General features: G+C 43.0%; 2 protein-coding genes across 2 annotated transcripts in view; both read right to left on the reverse strand.

The window, feature by feature from the left end:
- Positions 1 to 18,398, reverse strand: part of necab2 (N-terminal EF-hand calcium binding protein 2) — a 97,849-nt gene extending 79,451 nt beyond the window's left edge. Inside the window, exons 1-2 of the mRNA XM_070830148.1 lie at positions 18,072 to 18,398; positions 13,853 to 13,877 (exon numbers count right to left, since the gene is read on the reverse strand). Of these exons, the coding sequence (XP_070686249.1) occupies positions 13,853 to 13,877; positions 18,072 to 18,398 (352 nt within the window). The remainder of the gene's footprint in view (positions 1 to 13,852; positions 13,878 to 18,071) is intronic.
- Positions 18,399 to 19,370: 972 nt separating this feature from the next.
- The window catches only part of hydin (HYDIN axonemal central pair apparatus protein), a 74,158-nt gene continuing 65,893 nt past the window's right edge, over positions 19,371 to 27,635 (reverse strand). The window contains exons 76-91 of the mRNA XM_070830580.1: positions 27,068 to 27,215; positions 26,577 to 26,784; positions 26,250 to 26,465; positions 25,670 to 25,839; positions 25,347 to 25,545; positions 24,871 to 25,023; positions 24,615 to 24,785; positions 24,225 to 24,334; positions 23,538 to 23,760; positions 22,363 to 22,572; positions 22,025 to 22,188; positions 21,713 to 21,863; positions 21,399 to 21,629; positions 21,085 to 21,309; positions 20,026 to 20,307; positions 19,371 to 19,672 (exon numbers count right to left, since the gene is read on the reverse strand). Of these exons, the coding sequence (XP_070686681.1) occupies positions 19,463 to 19,672; positions 20,026 to 20,307; positions 21,085 to 21,309; positions 21,399 to 21,629; positions 21,713 to 21,863; positions 22,025 to 22,188; positions 22,363 to 22,572; positions 23,538 to 23,760; positions 24,225 to 24,334; positions 24,615 to 24,785; positions 24,871 to 25,023; positions 25,347 to 25,545; positions 25,670 to 25,839; positions 26,250 to 26,465; positions 26,577 to 26,784; positions 27,068 to 27,215 (3,071 nt within the window). The 3' untranslated portion in view covers positions 19,371 to 19,462. The remainder of the gene's footprint in view (positions 19,673 to 20,025; positions 20,308 to 21,084; positions 21,310 to 21,398; positions 21,630 to 21,712; positions 21,864 to 22,024; positions 22,189 to 22,362; positions 22,573 to 23,537; positions 23,761 to 24,224; positions 24,335 to 24,614; positions 24,786 to 24,870; positions 25,024 to 25,346; positions 25,546 to 25,669; positions 25,840 to 26,249; positions 26,466 to 26,576; positions 26,785 to 27,067; positions 27,216 to 27,635) is intronic.

Here is a 27,635-nt window from a genome sequence, read left to right on the forward strand (position 1 = left end):
TGCCCACAGTTTGTGACAAAAACAAGCCCTCAGTAATGTGCTGTTAGTCCTGTGCAGAGGAATGTGTCTGGGGGTAGAAGAGGGTAGGGGGGTTAACTTTGGTGTCATGGCAACAGCGGACCATAAGGCCTCATGGGAGGAGAACAGAGGGATGCTGTAACCAGGGGCAACTGAGTGGTAACTGGGGTTACTGTATCCTTGATCTCAGCAGAGGTAAACTGCTTGTTTAGTGCTTTATTAGAGAATGCCAAAGGAGGGCAAGAAACCTCATCTCTACCTTAATGTGCAGAAGCTCTCGTCTCAATTCAGATGAATTATCACTGGGCTCTTTCATTAGTTAGCTGGTGAGCTTGAATTTAAATATGTGTGTGTGTTGCGAGCTTTAGAGTCTCCGTGATGAAAATGATGTAAAATCTGCAAGTTTAATTCAAGAGGTTTATCCATCTGACAAAACAGTGCAGATAATACAAAGCAAAGTTTGGAAACCACAAATAAATGCAGTCACTGTTTGAGACCTGCTTGATTCCCCTGAGAGACCTTTAGGCAGAGTTATTATGCACATGGCGCACACACACACACACACACACACACACACACACACACACACACACACACACACACACACACACACACACACAAACACACCCATCGAGGCCACAGTGTTAATTATGAAGCACGTAAATGTCATGTCTTAAGTGCCCCTGGTGCTTTCAGACTCATAACATAAGACCCCCACTCTTCCGATAATACACACAGATGGTGTGCACAGATACTAATCAGAGTACACACATCCTCTCCTGAGTGGCAGCTCCCAACCGTTGCTCATTAAGAGAGAAAAAGTCAGGAATCAGCAGCCGCTGCTAGATTCTCTCCCAATATGAATCTCATGGAAGAACAAACACTGAGCAGCTTTGCTTCTGATCATCAGCACTGCCAATCATCCGCTGTGGCTCTGTTCACCATGGTAACCCCACTGTTCTTTGACGCTGAGGCGCCTCACTTTTCAAGTGCTGTGGCAGGTACTTCCTCTGCTAGTAATAGTGTAATCCAGCAACAAGCACATTTCATAGCGAGATAACGGAAGCTGCTCAAAATGCTGCATTGTCAGATGTCACACGCTTAATTACTTTCACTCTCAAAATCCACAGCATTGCACCGGACCGAGATTGTAACTGAAAATTTAAAGAGGGTGAAACACATGTTGGGGGCAGATTTCATTCTCTCCAGCTCTGACTGGCCAGGGGACTTTGTCCTTCCAAGCACTGAACAAATGTGCGACAAATAATTTGTTGAGAGCCCATTGAGTTCATTGTTCATTGATTCCTGTTTGGTTGGTGTGTTTTTTTTCCCCAAACTAATCAGTAGTGAGTGATGTACCTTCGTCCCACCGTTGTTATTTTCTGTCAGCACAGTCTGTAGTGGTGGTTGCTAGGAGCAGTTAACGCTTTTCAACAAATACACCTCCTTACTGATTTCTTACAACAATGTGTAAAGCTGCATCAACATCACTCATCCAATCTCCATATTTTCATTCCAATTTTTTCTGGTGCTGTTATTTTGTAGATGTATCTATTCTTGTGGCCCAAGCACAGCAAAGATGACACCCCCATTCTTAATGCTCCAGCATTTTTATCAAACTGTGGGGGCACCTGCTGTGACTTTACACTTGCTACTTAACTGATCTCCTCTGTCTTTTCAATTACCCTATGAAAACTTTGTAATACTCTTTACTCCATGCCTCCCATTTTTAATTCTTCCCTGCACACACACACACACACACACACACACACACACACACACACACACACACACACACAGCACACACAATCACTGGGTGTAATCTGTTCAGGATACAATACAGCTCTGATCTCATCACTCTTTATTTGCTCAGAGTCTCAAGAGGATCTTTGTGTGCTGTGTGTGTGCTGTGTGTGCTGTGTGTGTGTGCTGTGTGCTGTGTGTGTGTGTGTGTGTGTGTGTGCGTGTGGTTGAAAAGGTCACATCAGTGAATCAATGATTGCCTCTCACACCTCCAGCACCAAAGTAGAGAGTCTGGTTGGACTGATTAAAGGCTTTGCTTTGTTCCCAATGACTTGTTTAGACTTATAATTTCCTTGGCCTTTGGTTTCAGTACTTTCTTTTCTCATATCAATCAATAGACTAAGAACAGCTCGCAGATCCAGTAAAGGTGATAGTGAAGGCTTCTAACAACCAGCGAAAAAGGCTAATCTGATGACAGCAACACCCCACCCCACCTGGGGTTCTCTTTGGTATAGTCAAAGGTGGATGAATGTCTCTGGTTAAGGCAAGCACACAGTTTGGAGGCTGGATTATACCACAGCTTTGTTACATCTCTCATAGATTTTGTCTAACTTCTTTTTTGTGGATAACCATTTTTGAAAATTATCATCATTAGAGATATGCAGAATTCGGCATTAGCAGTTCCTGTTTGCAACGTACACATGGACGTACAGACCACTATCACTGCAATACATTGATACTGAAAAATGTAATGAATATCGGGCAAGTTATGAGGAGCATCTTTTTTCTATGGCTTCTCAGCACATTATTGGATGTTTAGTATACAATATCAGTATACAAGCTTTGATGACAAATGATGGCATTTGGGAGGCTTTTAAGTACCTTAATGACATCCATGAACTGTGTGTCACAGCTGCTACTGGACCAACGTATAATTGAAACTAACTTGCAGCTGTTTTTAGAACACTTACCCGTACCTGCCTCTTTCACCTCACGCTGTATCTTTCCCTCACATTTACGTCTCACATCCCCCATCAACTCTCCCAAAGAAGCTGCATCTCATAGTTTGAAAATCTCTCCTCTACACTGATGCCACATTTGACGACGCCTACTTGCAATGGCATTCCATAATCCTTAACCACTGTGAATCTGTTTAGATCTCCTATTGTCTGCCCATCCATTTCTCTGTTATATCCCTCTGTCACACACTGAGAGCTCTATCTGAGGAGAGGGGATCATGAGATGAAGGGAGGATGGAGAGAGGAAAGAGAGGGTAGAACAGACGCGATTACATAGGAACTGGAGGATAGACGAACTAAGAGGAAAGTAGAAGGATGGATGGTAAGAGATGAAGTGGAGCATGTAGATAGAGCTGGGAGAGATTGAAGGGAAGAGTTTGTTGGAGGAAATATACAGAGGGGGGATGCAGTGAGGCGGGACATGAAGGGACAGAGAGAGAGAAAAGGGGGAGGATAAATGGGTGAGGGTGCCAAATGTCCACTCATCCCACAGGCGACTCAGCTTTGTTTCAGCAGTGCAGCCAAATGTGGCTCGGCCCGGGAGTCCTGCCACGCGAGCACCAAGGCCTAGTTTAAAAAGCTTTGGTGCAGCAGGGAGGGAGGGAGGGAGGGAGGATGGAACAGACGAGGTGAATAAGGAAAGAAACGCAGTCGATTGTGATTTTGCTCAGGAACAGCAAATGAGAATAGTTCTTCAGGACTCTTTTCTCCAACATATCATAAATAAATTCCCAGGAAAAGCTGTTGTATAAAATATGTGATACATATTAAATGAAACTGTGGCTGCTTCTTTGCCAACTTCATATATTTAGAATCCTCAAGATAAAAGGCCTCTGTTGTATTCAACTATCCCTGTATATTGGAGTGATGCCAACATGTGCCTAAATCCAACCACGCTCGCCTCCTCTATCCTTAAAGAAAGCATGTTTATGAAAAACATTACAATTCTGTGTCTAAAGGCTTCCATTTCGGCTCTGTGCTCTCACAGTTTAGAGGGAACTGAAAAGAGAGGGGGATTGATCCCGACCTCGCAGAGGGCAGAAATCGTCAGGTGAGGAAAACGTCTTCAAAGGGCGTCTTAACTCTCAGCCTTTGATCCAAATCCAGACGACCAAATGACGACAGTGAACAAAGAGACTTCAATCCCCTCTGGTCTCCTCCCTCCCTACCTCTTTCTTCTACAGGCCACCAAAGGAACCTGCACACAATCCTTTTTACTCTTCACTGCGCCGTTTCCTTCACTTCACATCAATGCTGCACCACAACGTTAACTCGTCCGGTGTTGAGTTCTGTTTGCTTAGTTCGCTGAAAACTACAGGAGTCCTGTTGGTTCATACAGAGCTCGTGCCCAGTCAAGTTATGTTATTGTGATAAATGTCCAGGTGTCCACTTAGATACTGTTATCTTACAGAAGATAAAGTAAATGAACTAAAATCCCTCTCTTTGAAACCTGAAAATACAAAAGAATAGTTTGGCATTTGGGAAAATACACTTAACCACAGGGTTGGGCCAGTTTCTGGTTTGCCTGTCTGGTGTAACCTTAACCAGGTCTGATTTTATGCCGACTGGACCAAACCAGCATTTGTCATGTCATGATGTGCTGGCAAATAAAAAGGTAGCCTATACATCAGCAACCTATGCATGTAACTTGCATTGCATAAGAAATATGACAATGGGATTTACATAATATTAACATGATGTCTGTGTAGGCGGAAACAGAGCTAATGTCTGAGTCCTCATCTTTGTTTTCAGCCTCAGAAGCTGGTGCAACAGGGCTGATGTGTGTGTACACAGCATTCAAAGTCTTTTTTTCATGCCCCTGCTGATCGCCTCCTGTGGACCTGATTCCTACTTCCTTCTACAGTTTAACAACTTTAGGGGAAGAAAAGGTGAGTGAGATTAATGGTTGTTAACCTGATTGTGGTGTCACTACACTCTCATTAATTTGCTCTAATTATGTTCCACTCAGGAGCACCTGGTGGTAAAATTCACTGTTGCCTCTCTGGCCCACTGTTAGGCTTAATATCATATTCTTACATCAGCATCAGCCCTACCTAATCATCAACATATTAAACTATTCCTTCAATTCCTCATCTTGCATTCAGGGCCAGTATCATTTCTGTAAGCATGGGATTTAGTTATTTTTACAAAACAGGTTCTGCAATCTCATTTACGCAGGTGACTACGTTCTATTACTTCTCTGATATATGCTGCCAGTAGTGTGTCAACTGGAAAATGTGATTTAGAAAACATATGAAAATAGTCCTGTAACCAAAGTGGCAACGTCCTTAAAGTAAACAGTGAGGTCAAACATCTTTTACACATGATTCAGTGGACGACAGCGATACATCTCAACAATGTGGGATGATATGCTCTGAGTGATCCAGGGTCTGACTGTTCAGAGGTTACAGTAACCGCACAGTATACTGCACATGTGAGGTAATGAGGTGTTGTTTTTGTGTCGGTCAAGATCTTTTACAGCTAGTCATCAGTATAAACACACTCACAGACAGTGTTTCTCTCTGTGTTCATCACTGTAAGCAGCAGAATGGGTATTGCTGTGTGTTCCAGCTCCAGTTTTAATTTAGTCATTTTAGAACAACCGGCCACCTGCACATAACCCTGCAGCCGACATGCTCAAAGACACGTAGTGAGTGTAGAAGATGACAACTTTATATTGCTTCTGACTTCCTCTGCAGTCACTCATTTTGAACACAAATACGGTCAGTTACACAACCACAGGTGTCATTAAGGCGTATTTGTTTAGTTAACAGATGATGTAGGTTATTCAGTTATACGGCACAAACACACACACACACACACACACAAGTTAAGGGATGTAGCCTTTTTCTTCTTGTTCATTTTCACACTTTTAAATTGCACTTTCAGACTGAGCTGGTTTAGTGTGGGCATACGGCCGTCTTACTCACAGGATTTAGTACTCAAAATTGTTAGTGTCATTTAAAGAAAATAAATGGGGTTTCCAAGGAAAGAACAGAACAGTGAGAGCACACCCTGACTTTTTTTTTTTGTTGTGTCCTACGGCAAAAACACTATCCTCTCTGCTTTGTCTTTCCTTTCCTGTCACTCTGACAGAACTTCCCCTTTCTCTTCCTCTCGCCTCTTCTCTGCCTCCCTCGGCGTGCAGCACTCTGGGGCTCGTTAGCAGCAGTGTCAGTGATTAAAGACTGCAGGTAATTAGATACACATGACACCATTCTGACTGATGAGCTGCAGAGCCCACACCAGCAGACAGGACGGATCTTTTACTGTTCACAGTCAAATTCTGTGGAGCAGCAATATCACTGCAGAGTTCTTTCCACAGCTTGGTTTACATACCGAGCTCCACATCTACTGTATCAGAGTTAGTTTCAGTCCATGTGCTGTGCATTGTTTCGCACTAATGGACAATCTGCATATTCCCCGGGTCACTAGTTTAACATGAGAGGGCTATGAGTGGCAGATGAACAGGCTTACTCTAAGTGAACACAAACTGGGCAACCAGCTCCATGATATGAAGCCCAGCTGTCTGAAAACCTTCTCCAAGCTTGAGTGCATATCTGATGGAGTGTGTGACTAGTGGTTAAAAGCTAGATGAGACGAGAGGTTGATACCACTGTCACATTACAGCTATGAGAGTAGGGAGTAGTTGTTTAAGGCGGATCTTGTTGCTTTTGGCCCAGGTAGCTGTTTCACATGCCTCCAGCTTTATGCTAAGCTAACCAGGACCTGGCTGTCGCTTCATATCTAGCATACAGACATGAGCAAGAAAGCTAATTTCCCAAAATTTCAAACTATTCCTTTAAACTTAAAAACCTGTCCCACAGGTTTGGGAGACAGACAGTTAACAGAGATATAATCCTTTTTTCAGACCTGTGCACCAGTGAATCCTGCTGAATAAACCATGAACTAAATGCTCCAGTACGGCCCATCATGCCGACTGTCTGCGCTGCCTCATCTCTCATTCCCGTCTCTCCTTCATGTCTGCCACTTGTCAGTTTGTCTTTCTCAGCTGATTTATGTCTTGCTTTTCTTTCTGTCTCGTTCTCTCTGTTGACAGCAATACAGCAAGCTCTCATCATCCAAAGCTTTGTCCTCATCCTCCCTCACCTCCTACATTTATACTCCTGCTCCTTTGACACACAGCATCACTCTGTGGCACTCTGCATCCTCTCACTTTTGAAGGCAAATTTTATTTCTCTTCTTATCTCTCTGCTTCTTTTCTACTATTTTGGTTTGTTTCATCTTTAATTTTTGTGTATTTCCCTCCAGTCTTTCCCACATTTTCTTCCCTGCTCCTGTCAGTCTCAATCACCCCTGTGCTCTTGTAACGGCCTGGTTTGCAGTTGTGTCACAAACCTCTGAGTAACTACGGCATCATGTGGAAAAGGATCAATGTGCAACTATAGGCAATACGTCAACCAGGAAGAGAAAAGCAGAGTGCCTGAATGAGGTGTTAGCATTCTTGTTAACAGTCAGTTAACTTGTTCACCAAGGGGACACAAATTCACAAAGTTTCTTCAAAACATATGCGTACCATCGACTCCTGTCTCATAACTGGGTGGAAAAATTACGGAAAAATGACACGGCTAATTATCGACTCTCCCCTCAAAGGACAGCACTGTGAAAATCGTTTTCTATCTGTCAGTGGTACAAGTTTACATGTCAAGGTTCACTTAAGTTGAGCTCAATGCAAAAGTTCACGTTGAGTTACTTGCCCCTGCAAATGAGTCCACAGGTTGTGATGACTCCATTGAAGTGCGCTGGTTTCACTGAAAATGCTGGAATGACCTGGCCATCACTCTAAATATGATAAACGGACGGCCCTACCTCATCGGATAAAGCAAGTGACAGTGATGCGTCTCATTCACCCATTCACACACTGATGTAAGGCGCTGACCTGGAAATCGGGAGCAACTGGGAGTTCAGGTTCACTTCGACACATGGAAAGAAGGAACCACTGCGTTACATGTAAATACATTTTTTAAGTCACTAAATGACACCATACCCTAATTTACATTTGTGTGACATCATTGTGCAGCAATTCAGGTATGGATAAAAAATTAAAGGTTTAAGAGTTTGAAGACATTTGCAGAAACACATGTCAAACTAAATGTATCAGTCACTAATATCATTAGCTGTTATAAAGCATTACTGAAGTTGCTATTAGAACGTCACAAACTGAAGGAGGATGCAGACGTTGAAATGAACAAACTCTAGTGCTTTAGTGCTTGTAAAGAAGATAAATCAACTGAAATAATCAAATAGTCACGTCATTTCATACAGTAAGCAAAGAAAGGCGATTAGTGATTAGTTCTCTCTCTCTGTCCAACCTCCACCCAACACAGACCCTGACAGAAAGCCGCCCATCTCTGAGACTGGGTCTGTTCGAGGTTTCTTCCCGTTAAAGGGGAGTTCTTCCTGCCACTGTTGCTTAATATAATATAATATAATATCTGATGCTGCTCATGTGGGGATTCTTGAATCCTTAATGTTGAATTCCTGCATTGTTGGGTCTCTCTCCTAATTAAAGAGTTTGGTCTAGACCTGCTCTTTATGTAAAGCGTGAATATGTCTGCACAAAAAGTTGATAAAGTTGTTGCTGGGCTTTTTTTTTTTTTTTTAACAAAAGAAGTTACTTAAAAGTCACCAGACCTAGTGAGAAAGTCGATAAGTTGACAACACCAACTATGAATTATATGACAAACACTGAGAGAATGATATCACACAATGCTGAATCCACAGTGTCTGTGCTTGAGAGCACAATAGTCAAGTGATACTAAGTGATGATGACTAATTGCTGCAAAAAGTGGAACCAAACTTTTCATTTTCAGGCAGGATTGGGGGAGAGGCTGGTTAGAGGACTGGAGAAATGGCAATTAGCTGTACTGTTTTAGTCATGGCAGTGTAGGAATATTGTTGACAAAGGGCTGTGACGGTTATTTAAGCATCAAACAGATCTGAAGTATGAGTCAGCAAACAATCAATTAATCCAGAACAGCACGGAGAAGCTGATAAATAAGTAAAAAGTTTAAAGTAGCTCAGGATGCTGGTGGAGCTAACATGGATTTACACCCTGTGTGCAGTCTAAATATATGAGCAGAAGCTTGTTATAGCCAGTAGAAAGAGGATGAGCTTGGCAGGGAAATCAATGACACGTCCCTCCATCCTGACACCACATTGACAGGTGATCTGCGGCGTGCACCGCTGAGAACACACAGGCGCCAAATATCCAGGCAAAATGAAAAGGAAATAAGGAAGTTAATGCTCGTTAATGTAACAGTGATGAGCTGTGTTTGGCCACACTGAACAGAAGCAGCTGCACCCACCTATTTGCTTTTAGCTGTAAGGCTGTAATTCTGTCTAGTGTTGACAGCCTGGATAAACAAGCCTCCCTAAACTCCGTCTGCTTCCTGTCTTTATGTCAAACACTGACGATAATTAGCAGATGGCTGATGAGTCACAAGGCAAGAAGAAAGAAAAAAAAAAAAGACTGTACCCACGGACTGATAAGAAAACCCAGATACATGTATCCATGTATGTGTTGTGTTAGTGTCTCTCCACCAAACTGTCAAAGTCCAGGGTGTCATGAAAATGCTTCTCCCTTCATTTTATCAGATGTGCAAAACACTGAGGCAAAGGCTCAGCTAACCGCCCCACACAAGCATGCTTCACCCACACAGGTGTTGTTCCCCCCAGTGAGACCTCTCCTGGGAGATGTAACCACCACTCTCTCCTTCATTCATTCATTCACAGCCCACTATACATATTCAACGGTTCAACACTCTATAGTGAGCATTAGAATTGAGATTTTGGACACTTGGATCATTGTCACACTGTGCCATGGGGCTGGGACTGGGCATTCAACACCACAGGTGCTACAAATTACATTACCATTGGCTCTGTTCTATTTCTGTTCAAATGCGTCAGTTAAGTGGAAGTACGTCTTCATCCATCTGTTTATATGCTAATTTTCTATTTACTGGTAGAAACTGGTACCTGTATGAGGTAGGTAGGCTGAGGTGGAAATCAATAACAGCTAAATTCTATGGAAATAGACCCCGCAAATTAATCAGGATTTACGTGAAACGTGTGACTTAAATGTCACAGAAGCTTCCAACAAAGTAATGAAAAATAACAGCAAAACATCTGATCTGATCCTCACGATGAGGAGCCTGTGATCTTCCTCCTCACATTAATACTTTCCATTATGGTTTTCCATTTTCTGACGTTTGAGCTCTGGACGCTTCTTAAATTACTTATAATTGTGTTTTAATTAGATTAAATGGGACCCAACTGCAGAGTTATTCCCATTAACTGTTGTCTTGATGAACATCTCCCGATACACAACAGTAGTGGATGGAAAAATCTGCATTTTCTTTGACAGATTTTCTGGAAATTTCAGACAGCATTTGCAGTAAATTCTAATCGAAACTTGATTAGTGTGTAAGTGAGCCAGTGCGAACAGTACCAGGACCCTGAAACTGAAGCAGCTAAATGGAATTCAGCCAGATCAAAATGTCTTCTGTCGAAAAGCCATATATTATAATCAGGCACCTCACATAATTCCTGGCTTTATTATGCAACAGAGGCCTAATGAGACAAAAGAACTGAGGACAGCAGTGAGGGGCTGAAAGACTTTTCTTTTGTATATGTCTGAAATACATACAAAATCTGTAAACTGAACAAAGGAAACATCCGTCTTTATGGCAGACATTTCAAGTCATAGCTAGAGAAGCACAGGTGTAACTAATAGTATTAATGATGGCTGCGTTCTAGTTAGGCAGACCAGCTTCAGGGTCCTCATACTGTGCATGCTGGCTCTCTGTCATGTCTTACCGGGACACTTAAAAAGATTGTTAATATTACAAACATCTGTGCTGGTACAAATCTACAATTAAATACATGGATGGGATGACTCTCTAAAACTTGTACGTACATTTCTAACGGTACATGAAAAGGAGGTCAAAGTGTTGAAAAATGTGTTTGAACACGTGCATGCATGTTACAAATTAATGGTGCAAATGTTTAATTAAATTCTGTGGCTAAGGATTCAGGATTGAATGTGGTTTGAGCTCATTTTCAAAAGTGCAATTAAAATGCAAATATAACTTGAATTCATTCAGTCAGCAGTTACAGAAAATATGCAATTAAAATCCAAGCCCAAGTTATTATTTCCTAACATTTCACTTTGACTGGTAAAGATGGGGTTTCAAACAGCGGCAGCTTGACGGACTGTGGCACATTAGAGGTGCTGCTGCAAGTGCAAACAGTAAACTACTTGCTGTCAAATGATGCAACTGTTTGAGAGAATTATTGGCTGCTGAACCACTCCGCCAGCTGCATAACAATGGCTCTGAGTCAGCCGTGACAATCACAAAAGAAAACACACACACAGACTACACACATACACATGCATGCACACAAATACACACACACACACATACACACACACACACACACACACACACTCACACATACTCATAACACTGATATTACACACCAGAACACTGGTAAAAATGCTCACTGATGCAGGCAACTTGTATTTGAAGCAGACATGGATACATAATGCACACGCTCTAATGCACACACACACACACACACACACACACACACACACACTTCCTAACTTGCTGTTTCAGCAGCTTGAGGGCAGGAAGGCCGGCTCTGAAGTCTCTGCTATGAATGTAAAGACAGAACTCGACCAATTAAACCCCAATTACTGCCCCGTTGTCAGATATACGATACTCTCTTCTTCGCTTGCTCCTCTTCCTCTATTCCTCCTCCCTGCTCTTCCTTCTCTTTCACTCTGTTCCTGGCCTCCTCTGCCTTTTAGATTCTACCTTTCCTTCTGTCACTCTCTTCCTCCATGCACCTCCTTTCCTTTTTAACAATTCTCTCCTCTCCCTGTTAGCATCTCCCCTCTCCCTCCCTCTCTCATTAAAGCAGTTCCCCGGTCTTCTCCCACGAGAGAGGAGGAGGATAAAAATAGCTCTTCTTCAGCTTGTGCTCACTGGTTCTTTCTTTCCAGCCTGTGTTCCATACATCAAATAACTAGATTCCTTCATAATAACCAATGTTTCTTCTTCTTCTTCTTCTTCTCTCTTTGTTCCTCACTGACTCTCAGTGCCTCTTTTCTTTCGCTCTGCAGCTCCTCGCCCAAATACACTCACTCTTTAGAGAGTAGCTGTGTGTTTCTTGCAGAAACTGAGTTGTTGAAACACCCCAAGAGACTGTTATGATAAAGTTGCACACAATCCTACAGCTTGTTTGTGATGGAGAAAAGGCTGCTTTACCACTGGTACAACCAGTCTGTGCACAGCATGGAAGAGAAACGTAAATTTGGTTTTGTCTCGACTGGCGTTCTGTATCAGAGCAGTTGGTAATTGGGGAGCGCAAACATTTAAAATGTTGACAGCTGACGCCACAGTCTGCTGTAAAGGCACAATCCTCTCTCAGAGTTACCCAGGCGAGATGAGAATGTCATCCACGGCAATGATGTCAACAGTTAAATCATATGGAAAACCTCTGTATGGTCGTTGGTCTACAACTTCAGTTGATGAATAGTTTTTGTGCTATGTGTTTCTACACACACACACACACACAGCAATTATGTTAAGAACTAATGAAACAGGGGTCAGACATGAGTAAGCAATGGCTTTTTGTAGTGCACATTAAAGTGAACAAATGTCAAATGTCAGAGAAACATTCTGAGAACATAGCTGTGCTGGAGAAGAGGTAAAGAAGTAATAAGCCTCTCCGCCCACACACACACACACACACACACACACACACACTGGAAGAGCAAATGGCCATCTGGTTGCTCTGAAAGTGATGCTTTTATGCCGTTTCCTCATTAGTTAAATTCCTTTTTTGTCAGCGACACAGTGATAGGATGAGAAGAGGCAAGAAGGGAAAGGATGAGAAAGATGAAAGATGGATCGTGCAGGAAGAGATGTAAAAAGGGAAGAGAGACAGAGAGGGAGAGAGAGAGAGAGAGAGAGAGAGAGAGATGTGGGAAAGATGAAGAGAAAGAGAGAAAGTAGCAGTACATGCCATGCCAGAGGGTATAAACAAACTGCTCACTGGCACAGCTACACAGAAAAATAAACTTTCCCCTTTGAAAACACTTTTAATGTCCCAACGTGCTAAAAATACAGCACACTGCAGCAGACAGACGGAGCTTCACGCTCAGCAGTTTCCCGCTACACAAGAAGGCTTTAGAGACAATAAATATCTCGTCCGTGTTGAAGCACAATCATTTCTCAGAAAACCTATCCAACAAGGCCAAAATAGTTCAGGAATAGATTGTTTGCATTGATTCAATTCTTTTTGCCCCTGGAAGCAAAACTGCAGATGCAAAGTGTATGAAAACAACTCAGAGCTAGAAAACATCCAGAGAGCATGTATACACCTGCCAAGACCGTGCAGTCCTCTAAGGTTGTTAATTTACTGCTAAGCCTCTCTTAAAGCAAACATTTTGGCTCATTATTGGAAGGAAAAATCACAGGTTTACACTAATGAACAGGTATATACAATCCCCGTCTCCTGAGACACCATGTGGCCAATAAGAAAGGACTAAAAAAAATTTTACTAATTATAATTTGCATCTGGATCTGTATCCACCAAAATATACACAGAGATGGACAATCAAGAGATACAGGAAATTCAAGCATGTATAAAATACAATGCCTTTTCTTGTGTTCAATGCTGAGAAAACTTTTAAAAATCTTCTAGACTTTATTCATTCACATGATTAAAATATCATTGTCAAAAACATAAATTAGTAGAGCGTTAATGAACATCACAAGTCTTTTTCATTGAAATTCAGTTGTATAGGTAGGTATAGGTATAAGACAAATGTAAATCCCCTTAAATCCCCTTAAATCAGAGCCTATCAAATGAAAACATACTGTTCATCAACATATACCATCTTTATTGTATTATATAGTGCATCTATTAGAGTTCTGTAATGGCTAATGTTCACTAAAAACATACAAATTAACATTTTCAGATGTGTTTTCTCTCCAGGTCTGCAGAGAACAATGAAGATAGTCACTGAATTTACTCACCATCTTTGTCAGCTCTTCTGAATATCTGTGAACAGAAAGCAAGACAGTGAAGTTAGTGCCATTGAAGGTGTTTGCAATGAGACACAGGAGACATAAACAAGAAGAATGTACAATCATAAAAGCCATTCAAGGAGGACAGTTTCAACACCTCTTCAATTGAAAACTCTAGGTACAACTGTGTATCATCTGTGTATCAACACATCATATTTCCAAGCCAGAGAGCTGACAAGAAGTATGTGCACACAGACAAGAAGAGGACCTAATGTTGAACCCTGGGGAACACCTGAGCTGTCATTTACATGAGACTATAGAATTTCTTGATCTAATAAATAATGACCATGTGCTGAAATCTTTACAAGGCTCCAATAAACATATCTCTGAGCTGTTATGTGAATGTTCCTATTTAAATCAAATATTAAATACAATTTTTGATATTGATAAAAATCTCAAAATCAAGTACCTTATTTTTCACCATTTTCATGTGTGATCTGATGAACATCTGTGTGTACTATCTTCAGGTTTTGGTAGACAGTATGCCATTTCTGAATAAAACTCAACTATTTTCACATCTTTTTCTGGAGAGCTGTCACATTTTCCTCAGAAAATGACAAAATACTGAACATCAGTGTCAGAGATTTGAGTAAGACTTCAGATGTTTTGGCAGGCCCATTACTCGCAATTCAACATCCTGTATTTTGAGACTGAAACTGAAACTCATTTTTTTTTTTTTTTACTTTAATGAGGTTTGTAAACGGATTATCTCGGGCTCTGAGCCAAAATATTTAAATGAAGTCACATTGAGCTGAAGTGACAGAAATGGCAAACGCACGCAATGTGGTGTTTTGCAGAACAACCCGAAACAGAACTCAGTGAGAAAATAAACGGAAGCTGAAATGTTTGGTCTTCCATTCAGTTTGTTAACTTGTGCAGCCTTGTGACTACACACAAAGGCTGATTCATACAAACACTTCAACACTGTGTGTCTCAGCCAGATGCGTTGCAGTGGTGTGTGATAAGACTTGTTACGAGCAGTGGGACTGAGGATAAGACCTCACAAATATTATGTACATACACACACAATAAAGTCACTGATGTACAAATGACTGATGATTACTTGCTATGTACATGTGCGCGATGAGAGCTAATTTATAGCTTCAGTGAAAGCTTCTCTCCCTATAGAATGGAAAGTGGCAGGTCTGGTGCTTTCATCAGTGTTTCAAAGTGTGATATAAACTGTTCCCACTGACAACAACTGCCAGAAAGCAGAGAAGCGATGGAAGATAGAGGGAAAGACACAGTGAGGGGGATGCAAAAGATGAAATGAAGCGATAGCGAGGAGGGGGGAGGGATTTTCTGCTAAGGAAACCTGTCAGCAGTGGACTGCTGTAGCAGTAACTGTACTTATGAAGGACAAAACTGACAACTTAAATAGACGTCTTTCCAACTGTCAGGGGATGAGTGAGTGGTACTGGGAAGGTTTTTGTTGGAGTATCTCTTTAACTTGGCCCTATTATACAGACAGGATGTGGAAGTCTGTGAAGAACACAGGTTTTCTTCCCATCACACTTGAGAAAAGAACCGGAGTGGAGCTTAAAAGAATTCTTAAGAAGAATTCTCCCCTAAAAATGTATGAAAGTGTCAGAAAAATGCCTCAGACTTGACGCTGACTTTCCTTATCAACTGTTAATGAGGACGTCAAAGGAAGGAAATATTTCACTGTTTAACTAAGTTTCTGGTTTAGAATTTGTGACTCTCGCGTGTAATATTCCATGTAAAGCTAAAATGGGGAATCACTTAGTTAATCGTCAGTGTTTAAGTTGTTTTTCAAGCCAAAATGTGACGATTTGAGCTTTCCTTTGTTAAATATGATTGAAAAGTGAAGGTTGCTGGGTATTGGGCTGCTGGTTGAATAAATCACCTTGGGCTCAGAGACAAAACTTTTCATTAATCAAATAATAGAGCAAATAGTTTGCAGATTTATAGGAAATTAAAATAATTGTTGCAATCAAACAATCGTGACCGCAATTCAGCGCACGAGTTTTAATGATGGAACTGTACATGTGTGCATAAACTAGTCCAGAGAGCCTTTACCAGTTTGTTGCTTGTAAAACTATAAGCATGTGGTGCATTCGGGCATCAGAACAGATTAAAGTGAAAATCATTAACTGCTGAGACACACAACGCTCCAAATGACAAGCTGTTCTGCATTGTTCTGCTCTCTGGCTGCACCCTGGGGCGTACTCAACTCCGCAGCAAACAGCCAACTCTGGAGCTGCTGGAGACAGACAAGCATGGAGAGGAGGGAGAGTGTGACGGTGAGGAGGCGATGTGTGTGTGTGTGTGTGTGTGTGTGTCTATGTGTGTGTGTGTCTATGCGTGTGTGTGCAGAGAGGCAGTCGTAACAGAAACACTGAGTGAGAGGAAAATGAGAGACAGCAAAGGAGAGAAACGGAAAAATGATTGAACAGAAAAGAGACAGAAGACAGAGACAGAGAGTGAGAGAGGGAATGTTGCATCCATCTCCTAATCTTATTAAGAATGGATGTTTTCTTGGTCTGGCTGAGGGGAGGGGAGAGGAGGAGGAGGAGGAGGAGGAGGAGGACAAGAGGGATATGGAGGAAAGCAGGACAGGAGAGAAATAAGGTATGGGGGAGAGGACAAAAGATGAAAGGAGTTTAAAGAATATACAAAAAAGGAGCATCAGGGATGGGAAACAAGCAGGCACGGAGGAGAAGGATGCTGCCTGCAGGTGCACACACACACACACACACACACACACACAGCAATCACTCAAATCCCTTTGGTGTGGACTTCCTCACCATCATAATAATGCTGGGGTCAATAATATCGGAAAATGGCAAAAACGATTAACATTTCAAAGTTCAAGCGGATGCAGAGTGAGCCTGAGAGAAAATGCCAGAAAGAGTTCAGTGCTGATGTCAGAAGGCTCAGCTCATACCGGCTGTCGACCAATCAGTGAGAGTGCAGCAGATAACAGCCAAGCTCAGGGCATCAGGTAAAATGCAACGAAACGAACAGAACTTCAGTAAGAAATGATCGGGAAGTTATTATTACTGATAGAAATTCCACATTTCCTCAAACATTTTCCTCCTAAAAACCTAAAAAGCTTCAGGGCTATGAAATTCAGCTGTGCTGCATCTGCTTGAGTGGACAGTCTCCTGCTACAGGAGGAGTATCAGCAGCAAATTAGGCTACACCCCCATCAACCCCTCTACACACACTCCCTCTCACACACACACACACACACACACACACAGATGCAGAATTAGCTCACTAGGGTACTGGGATATATTGGCCCTCTGGTCTTGATCATAATTAGTTTTCCATGGACCCCTTCTTTATCAGTCTGTCAGTCAATTTGGGTCGTGGTCAGGGTCTGCAGAAACTGAACTACTTTTCTCTTTTGTTTTCTACCCCGTTAGAGCACTAAAGCAACACCAGCAGGTCTCCAGGGGGGACATTTAGTGGGGCGGTGATGAAAAATAACCCAATAGTATTGATGAGCTGACCTAAATCGAGATAGCGCAGCGTAATTGCCACTTCCAACACAGGACACCTGCGCCTACGGGTCTGTCCGCCCATCATCAACTGTGATGTCGGGATTCTGTAACGGATGGATCAATAAAAATATGGTAGTAAGACATTTTCATTAATAATTCAAGTGTTGTGATGAAACCGTCTCAAGCACCCTGACGGACAGTCGGACCTGCTGATGGGTGCAGCTGCCGAGCAGCGAAGTGCGTCGCTGCGCGTCGGACTTTGTTTCTTTGGACCGACAATAAAAGCATCAGAGAAAGTACCACCGAGCTGCAGTCATGATGGATTCTGAAGTGAAAGTGAAGAAGTAAAGAAATGAAGCCACGATGCAGAAAGTATCTGTCAATTAATGCGAAAATGTGCAATGACTTTTCGGACGGGGCAACAGATAAGAATGGACAATAATCTGAGACTGTCCTGTCACCGGGGGGGCTCACAGGTTTGAGCCCCGACAGCCACGTACCGTTAACAGTGTCAGTGCACCTGGCACCCCCCCCCCTCTGCTGAGCTCGAGCTACGAGCCTTAACACTGAACTCTGAGGCTGATTGTGTGCGTTAGTGCGCACTGCACCGGTCCGTGCGCACTGCTGTGCACACTGGATGTCTTCACCCTCCCACCCAACCGGTGAGGCTGCCCGCTGCCCGCCCGGTGCCTACTCACATCCAAAATAACGGAGATGCCTCTCCGCGGTTCCGGGGCGAAGAACTGCTCCTGAGCCACGGCCACCTCCTCCTTGCTGGAGGCGTACTCCCGGCTGGAGATGTTCTTGTTGTCGCTCATTTTGGTGACGATCCAGCGGACGAGCCCGTCGATTCCACCGGGCTGGGCGCCGCTGTTTCCGGACTGCGCTGCCGTCGCGGACTCGCTGTCCTGACCGGCTACGGGTTTCGGCTGCTCGCGGCTTTCTTGGGCTCGAAGTTTGGCTTGTTCTTTGTTGAGCAGTTTGTGGACTCCGTCCCTACAGTAGCGCGCTGCCTGCTCACACATCCTTTTGCTGCGGAGCGCTCATGCTGCGCTCTATGGGGGAGAGAGAGAAGCCCCCACCTCCACCTCCCCTGTTACATCACAGCACCCACCCCAAAGCACACCCACCCATCCTACAGATCCTACCCCCCCCCATCCATCTAACGAAAAGTGGCTACTATAATCTTATGGGCACTGGTAATTCTATGGTTCGGAGTTTATTCTGACTTGTAGGCTGTTTGGATTACAGCAGTAATCCTGATGAATACAATGTGATGTGTTATATTGAGCGAAAATGCAGCATTTCTTGGTTCTGTTTTTATTTTGGGTCTAGTTGTTGAAAGCAGTCAGGTAACATCCACCCCTGCTGTGATAAACTCTATTCCATCAGGAGGAAAGTAACATCACTTTTCTCTGGGCTTGTCCAAGGGCAAACTGAAGGCTGTAAAACAAGAGATTACATCCACATGCTTTGTCTTTCGTTTGATGTCTAACCCGAACAAAGACAATGCTATACTTCCCTTCTGTCTGTCTAACAGTCACAGCAGGAGGTGTGGGCAACCCACCTAATGTTGCTCACTCTGTCCCACTGGGAGGATCAGAGTCTCCTCTGTTAGAGGAAGAGGAGGGTTTCTTGAAGTGTCAGTCCAGCTCTTCATTACAGGTTTAGGTGTGTGTGTGTGTGTGTGTGTGTGTGTGTGTGTGTGTGCGCTTGAGAGAGAGAGGGATGTAACCTTTGGCAAAGTTGACACTGTTAACATGTAGATTATAAGGATGACCAAAAGTACTGTAAATGGTAAATTATGTATCCCCCCCCCATCACTGGAGCACTGTGATTTTTGAATCACTTGACATGATTGCCCCCATGTGGAAACCAGTGTGCAATGACAGGTTTTCTCCGCAAGATTTATTCAGTTTATTGCAATACTTATGAATACATTTGTGACAACTTATTATCTATACCACATAAATAAATACACACAGGGAAATTCTGGCTTGTATTTTGGCATTAACGTTAACATTGAATTGCATGTGTGTATGTGTGTGTGTGTGTGTGTGTGTGTGTGTGTGTGTGTGCATATTGCTCTCTAAGATGAGTCGGGGCGGTAGCCCTTCAAGTAATACACCCAACGGTATGGTTTGGTGTGGCCCTCAGAGGGCTGGCTGGAGATGGTCAGGGTGCCAAACCACGGCCCGGGAGAGCTTCCCAGCGGGGCCTGAAAGGATATCAGGATGTCTTGGGTCTTTTTGGAGAGCATGGTGTCCACCCCTTTGGCAGTAAAACAGGGGTTGTCCACCTAAGAGCCGAGTAAATAAGGCTTAAGTTAAATCAGATAAAATGTACAGTGAAGCAAATGAGCTGAATTTAAGCATTTTGTAGAAGTTGGAGGTGTGAAGAGTTGTACGCTAAACATGAGAGTATGGACGGCAGACTGCACCACTCTCTTTGCTGGAACAGTTCCAGGCTAAATTTAAAGGGCTTGCTTCATGCTGGCTGGCAGCACACTCAGAGTAAATGTCTGAAAGAAAATGAGTTCCTTAGATGTGTTAGCTTTCTGCACAGTGGTTGTGTTGGAATGTTGTTAATCTTTTTCATTCTCAGTTACGCTGACGTTCCCAAAATATCACATTTGTAACTTTGGTTCCTCACCTGGAAAGAGAAAGCGGTGGTCTGCAGGAATACGTTCTTGAAGGGGACAGTGATGTTGTGACCGGCCCTGATGCTGCATGGGCCCTGAGCTTTGGGGGGAAGGCTGGTCCCATGTAAGGGAAAGATGTATTCACCACCGACAGCTGATGACAGGCTGAGCTGGCCTGTCACTTGTCCCAGCTCATGAGGTTCAAAACAAACCTCCACGCTGGCCTCTGATCCCCCCTGGAAACCTGGAGAAGCACCAACACTCTTGTCCACAATGAAGTCCGGGTGATCTGTCTGCAAGAGAGAGACAACACGAAGGGGATTTTATGACAGCAAATAAATCACTGGGATTACATTGGTATAATTGTCATCTTGAAATGCTTTATCTGAATGAAACGTTCAGTCGTGACAACTCTGGTGTCATAAGTAGTGTCTGACATTTCAGCACACTTTCTCTCTCTGAACTCACCAAGTTCAGTGCAGCTTCCTTTTTAGGGGAAGGAATTGAGAACTGACTCGCTATTAAAGACGGAGCCTACGCATTTTAAATTTATGAGATAAATAATCTGAGTTTGTTGAGAAATCGCCTCCAGGCATTTGTAATTGCTGAGGGCAAATCTGTTGCACCTTTCAATATGTTGTTGTGTGAGTAAATTGCACCAATATAAAAACACAACTGCTAGATAAACATTTTTAAAATCCATCATCATTATTTGTTCTTCCATCCAAGTCTATTCATCAGACAAACTCAAATTCCAGCTAATCACAGCAGACAACACGTCAAGTACGATTTTTACAAGTTCACAATGACAGCCTTTAAAGGCCTCTCCGGCATATTAGTACTGCATTTCCATAGATGGATCATACATTTCCAAAAATGCAACATGGTAGCATCCTTCATCACACCTTCCCTGCAAGTTAAACATTCATATCTTTCAAACTCTTCGCCTCCACAACTGCTTTCACAGGCTGAGTAGTAGTCTTCATGACTAGCAGATTGATGTGCATGTGAATTGGTGAGGTCCCCCTTTAAAAACTCTCTTTTACATTACATAGCTAATATTTACTTACCTTGCATGAGTACTTGGTTTTGACATGGGAATAGTTGATGAACTTAATAAGAACAGTGTGGCTGCTGCCCAGACAAGTGCTGAAGTGGACGGTTTTCTCTGGTGGTGGAGGCAGAGCTCTGAGGAGCAGATCGTACTGGAAGAAGCCCAGCTCATTGCTAAACAGGGTCAGCTGGGCTGTAGACTCGCCTGCATGCAGGGGCTGGTACTCAAAGCTCAGCAAACCCTGTAGAGTGGACACACATGGAGTATCAGCTAAAGCCTGTTTGTGGGCACACAGCTGTTTTATTCAGTACAGGAATGGATGTACTTCACCTTGGACTGTCCTGGCACAGTGTGCTGAGGTGGGACACTGATGTCAGGGCATTTACACTCAGTGGTGAGGCAGTTAGGTGTGGTCAGGGGGTTCTCCACCTGTACAGTGGCTGAGGCCGACCGACGGACAGCCGTCACCAGCTCCGTGGTGGACAGGGATCCTGGAGATGTGGCCTTGAAGGTAACAAGGTAGAACAAGAACTCACCGGACACCTCGTCACAAAACGTCACCTGAGAGGAAGAGTTGAGGACGATGTGAGGACAAACTAGACACAGATTCAGATGTGGTCACAGAGATGTGTGTGTGATCAAACCTTGGTGTTGTACTGCCCCTCTCTGTATGCAAAGAAAGACATCTTGTATTCTGTCTTGGCCAAAGCAGGGACATCTAAGTATCCTTGACCCTTGAGGGACACCGTGGCATCTGGCTTGTCAGGTTTCAGGATCTCTATCAGCACACGGAACCTGAGCACAGAGAGCCACTCATGACTGTAATGTACATCTGTCCTGACAGAGCATGTGGATTTCTCCTCATTACATTTTCACATTCAGCATTCACATTTTTAATTAAGGTGATCCCTTGAATATATAGGTCTTGCTAAATGAAAGGCATTTTCTCCACTTACCGCTGTTGCTTGGAGAGCCAGTTGTGCACAGGGAGCAGCTGTGTATGGTGAGTCTTGGCAGGCAGTTTGTGCACAATGGTGTCCTCTGCCTTGGGAGGCTCAGCACTTCCCTGCAGGGAGAACAGCGTGGCTGTCCCATCAGGGAAAGAGAAAAAGACTGATCCCTGAGTGTAGAGGAAGGAGAGACACTACAAGTTAATATCAGAGCTTATGATCATGTCACACCTCACTGCTTACACGGTTTTCTTCTGTTGTTATATAGAATGCTTTGCACTGCAGTGAGCACACACAAAGGAGGTTACAAGGAAAAAGCTGCTTGTGTTTAGATGCTGATCTACCAGGTGTTTCTTTCCATCAGCAGTCATGGTCAGTGGTCGGTAGGTGACCTCGTATGCTTTGTTTTGGAGGGGTTCAAGGGTCACAGAGGGCGCAGCGCTCCACTGTTCGCCTTCTATCACAGGTCTGATGCTGCAAGGCAGGTTTGTGGGGTTGACCATGGGAATGCTGTGGGTGTGAGAGCCACGTACTGGGCAAACAAAATCCACCACCTGGAGACAAGAGGTTCAGAGATGGGAAGAATTGTGCAATAGGTAGTACAAAGGCAATTAAATTATTAAGTCTGTCACTGAAAGCATAAGCAGAAAGCAGTGCAGTATTAACCACCCTCAGCTTATTCTAAATACAGCAGAATATGACACACTAAAGCCTTTTCTCTGGCATTAGAGGCTAATCAGATAATTGAAACCAGCTGAAGTTTCTCCAACATTTTACTGATCTTTAAATCTGTCAACGCTGGTTCCAAACAGGGGCAGAATCAATGTCTCAGATTATCTGATACTGGCCTTTAACCATCCCTAAAACACAAAGCTACACTGCTGACAAGGAAGCTTTTAGCTTTCATGCAACCTGGAGAAAAAAATAAAATCAATATCCAAAATACTCCTCTGCTATTGCTTTATATTTGAGTTACATTGCTTTGTAATAAATGACTTGTACATAAGGGAGGTACACAAGATACCTGTGTTAGGAACCTTGTTGTGAAAACAGTTACGGCAAAGATACAGAACATAACAATAAGTGATACTTAATTAATCCTCTTATGGAAGATTGTAGTTCATGGTTGGATGAAGCAGAACATCCCTGGTGCTGGTGCTGTCGTTATAACATGAAATGTTAATTGGGTATTTCCTGCCATACCATTATGTGTTTCGTACTGTTATTGCTATAGTACATTTCATAGATATCATTTAATATACACTAATGTTACTTTGTAATGGTGATTTACTCTGACAAGATATATCTGTCTGCATATCTGTCTGCTGTACCGTGTTTCAACTTGTAGCTGTAATGTTATCCTAGAGTACATACAGTACATACAGTCAGTGTGCTGCATCATTTCCCCTACTGGTCATTAGAAAAGAAACTAATGAGCAAATGTCCAATGATTGAATGTATACTGTAGATCTTTTTACTTCACTGCTCAACATTGTGCATAAAAGTGCATCAATCAAACCTCTCTGCTGGCGGAGGCTACAATGCAGGAGCCTGTCACAGTGAGGGTAATGGGTGAGGAGGAGCCCTCCACACAGCACGACAGGTTCTCATATCTTGCATCGCTGCTCAGTTGCACAGGGGCAAAGGACACTTCAAAAGGAACCTCCATGCCTGGACCGATACGGCCCTTAGCTGGTGTGATGGACAACTCTGGAGGAAAATTCTCTGTTTCCCACTGGAACCTGGTTTACAAGGTAGATGGATAAAACGTATACAACAGCATATGAATCCTACTAACTTCACAGAAGTTGTACTGAAGTACTGATGATCAGAAAGCCAGTATATTCAAGCATGCAAACATAAGAAAGGTAGGTGATCATCTTGACCCTGCAGAGAGTTTAGGTGTAACTAGGCTCGTTATTGTTATTGCCGTGCTAAGAACAGAGCTGCACAGGTGAGATACTGCTTGATTGTAGTTTCCCTCTAAAACAGACCCTTCACTTGGGTAAAAGATTAATGGCATATGATACTGTCTTTAATCCATAACCAATCAGACTCTCAGAGAATTCCACATTTTGATTACAGACCCATCAGGAATGTGTGTGTGTGTCTATGTTTCTGCTGCTCTTTGTCCATATGTGATTTTTATCGTAGATAACTTCTGAAATTGACACTGGATCATATGCTGTATAATATCTAACCTCACCTGGTACCAATGTTCCCAGAATTCTTCATTACAATCCTCTTCCTGGCCTGGCAGTGCTGGACAACAGCTCCAAAGGCTAAGTAGGCCTGGTCCAGCTGGACCTCCACATCCTGACAGTCAAAATACAAACTACTGGTTTACATAACTTTATCCAACAGTCAGGACAGAGTTAACATAATAAACCACAAATAAATTCATTCATCTTTATGGACTCTTACAGCCAGAACTTGATTACTCTAGGACAATCCTTTTATGGGAAGATGATTCTGGAAACAACAGTAAACTTATTTCTTTTTTGAAACATTTTGTGCTTGTTAAGGCAAGTAAACATATAATGCAAAGGCATCATTTGAACCAGCCATGTAGAGTGAAATTTACTTCAAAGCCTACCTGACAGCAGCCGTGGATGGTCAGCAGGGGGTGTAACAGGCCTGCAAACTCCGCCTGCAGCTCAGCGGTGAAGGGAGGTATGTGCTGATGAGGTGAGAAGTGGATCTGAACATTACATGAACCACCACCAGCCCTCAGGTTCAGCTCACCTGCTGGACTGACTGACAGATCCTGGAGGAGGAGAGGAGAGGGAAGATGATGATATCAGGTGTTGCTTGTATGTGTGTGTGTGTGTGTGTGTGTGTGTGTTCCCTACCCTTGGGCCCAGCGGAGTGTTTGCATTCAGCAGCAGGGTAAAGGAAAGGTCTAAAGGACTGTGGTTAACCAGAACCACTTGTTGTTTTACTTTCTGACCCAACGTCAGAGATCCCAGTTTCACATTCCTCTGCCTTGGATCCTCCACCTCCAGCTGGAACAGAAAAAAACCATATACAAGATACTTAGATTAAATACATCAGATTTTAATAATTATACAGTCAAATGGATAGAGTCAGTGGAACCAGTTTACATTAGGGGGAGACTCAGATAGGATGCAAGGCCATACACATGATGGCAGTCTCAGAGCATGTTCCTACAGACTAAGGTGTTTCAAAATCTGTTATGATTTGGCTTCATTTACTTTTTAATATTTCATGTATTCAGGTGTCCCGTTGTCACTGCTCAGTAAAAGTTGTACAGCCTCGCTTTAACATAGTAATTCTGGCATTAGATTTGCACGCCCTTCTTTCTCACCTTCATCTCGATGCCTTGCCCGAGGATGTCCACGTGTTTGGTGACACAGCTGTTTAAGATGAAGGTGAGTTTGTCATGGTAACGGCATGCCTCACGAGGACAGAAGGTGACTGGTACCTCCCTCACAGCACCAGGGGACAAAACATCTGGTTCAAAGTCCATCTCTAAGCATGAGCTATTCTTGAACTGGCACTGGACACTGAGCAAAGGGAAGTAGAGCACGGGAGGTTTTCAAATCAGACTTGGTTTTTAACTCGTAATCTTTTAAACTCTCATGATCATGAAGTAGTATAAAAACAATAAAAACAGACGGGCATAACTACCTGACGTCCCTCGTGCCTTTGTTGCTGATGACTAGAGTCTGGGAGGCCGGCACCATACCAGGACGGTACAGGAAGTACTTGCCAAAGTTGTACTTGGTGAATGAGAATTCAAGGCTTGGTGCCACAGCCCCACCTTTAATGGCAAAGGTAAATGTTGGCCCATGCTTTACCTGACGAGACAAAACAAGAGAGTGAAATGCATGAGAGGAGTAGAATAGACAGTAGAATAGAGAGTATTTTTCTATGAACTAAACTACTCTACACTCTACACTACATTATACATGTGGCACTGTGATTGTATTTGGTGACTTCATATTAATGGACTTCATAATTAATTGATTAGTGCTAGTGAGTTGGTAGAAACATTATCGGTTTAATGACAGGTATAGCTCAGGATCTATTTGGTATTTAAGACTTAGATCTTTATCTTTATCAGTGTTAATAGACACTTATTCATGGCTGCACAACTTTTTTTGGTCTTGTCAGTACAGGATGAGGCCAAACTAGCCTGATGGCCCCTTAAAGCACCATGACCTCTGTAAAAACCCTCATAAAACTTGACAGGAGATCATCATCTAACCTTAATACTCAGTCTGACGTCCTGGAGGTTACAGATGCTGCGGGGATAAAAGAGGAGTGACAACTGCAGCTGCTTCCCAGCCTCAATAGTGGCATTTTGAGGTTTTGCCTCCAGGTGTTGCAGCAGTTCACTGGGAGCAGTGAGGTCAAAACTCACTTGTACGCTGAATCTTGTCAGACTGGACACCAGGAAATTAAAGGTGGATTTCTCTGAAATCTCCACCTACAAATAGTGTATATACAGACACATACATATGTTTAAACCTCACATGCAACGTCATCTGATGGTGCCTGTGATTATGTGTCAGTGATGTGAGCGCGTGCTGACCTTTCCAAAGTCCAGAGTGTCTTGGTGGTTAGGTTTGACCTCTCTGAGGCCACCGCTGGGCTTTTCCACATGAACAGAGGTGCTCAAGGTGAAACAATTGGCCTTAACTGTGAGCGTGAGTGGCTCTGACTTCCTCTTCACCCTCACAATCAATCTGAAGCTCACGTAGCCTTCACGACAAGGCATGAATGACACTGACAATGACAACCTGCAAAGAGTTCACAGCAATTGATTGATACACTGCTCTATGACTTCATACAGTATACTAATATGGAGTTATAACATAGTTAATTAGCAGTGAAAACACATAATTACATCACCAAGCTTAAACATTTGAAATTTAAATCACGTCATGCATGATGCTGTGAGTGATTGTGTTCTCTAAATAATGTACACTGATGTATTTTTAAATCTTAAAATGAATATGGAGCATTTAGGTATGACAGTCTTAACCTCTAGTAGTATTTAGCGTATGTTATAGTGTCATTAACCTGTCCTTGGGTGCCACTGTGCCAGTCATGGGCTGCAGCATGAGGCTGGACTGCTGGTCATTACAGAGAAGAGATGACTGCATGACAGAGAAGTGGAAGTGCTCGTCCTCTCCATTCACCACACTAACTACCTGTTCCACTTTGCAGCCTGTGCAGATGCACACACACACACACACACACACACACACACACACACACACACACACACACACACACACACACACACACACACACACACACACACACACACACACACACACACACACACACACACACACACACGTTTGTAATGTACTCATAATGAGAACCTCTCTTCTTACAGCATTCCCCATCCTTAGCAGATCCACCAATGATTTGAACCCCTCCCTTAAACAGCGTTACTGGTTTGCACCATACAAGTTAATTAGTAAAAATTAATTAGGTAGTAAGTAAGTAAGTAATTAGGTTCAATCAAGGACCTTTTCCTTTAGCAGCGGCCGATGTCAATATGTTTTGTTTGTTCATTTATTTTAATGAAGTTAAAATACAATTTGATATATGAACTGTTGGTATAGTATATCATCATTTT

Source organism: Pempheris klunzingeri, chromosome 5 (assembly GCF_042242105.1).
Source record: "Pempheris klunzingeri isolate RE-2024b chromosome 5, fPemKlu1.hap1, whole genome shotgun sequence".
In the NCBI taxonomy this organism is placed as follows: domain Eukaryota; kingdom Metazoa; phylum Chordata; class Actinopteri; order Acropomatiformes; family Pempheridae; genus Pempheris; species Pempheris klunzingeri.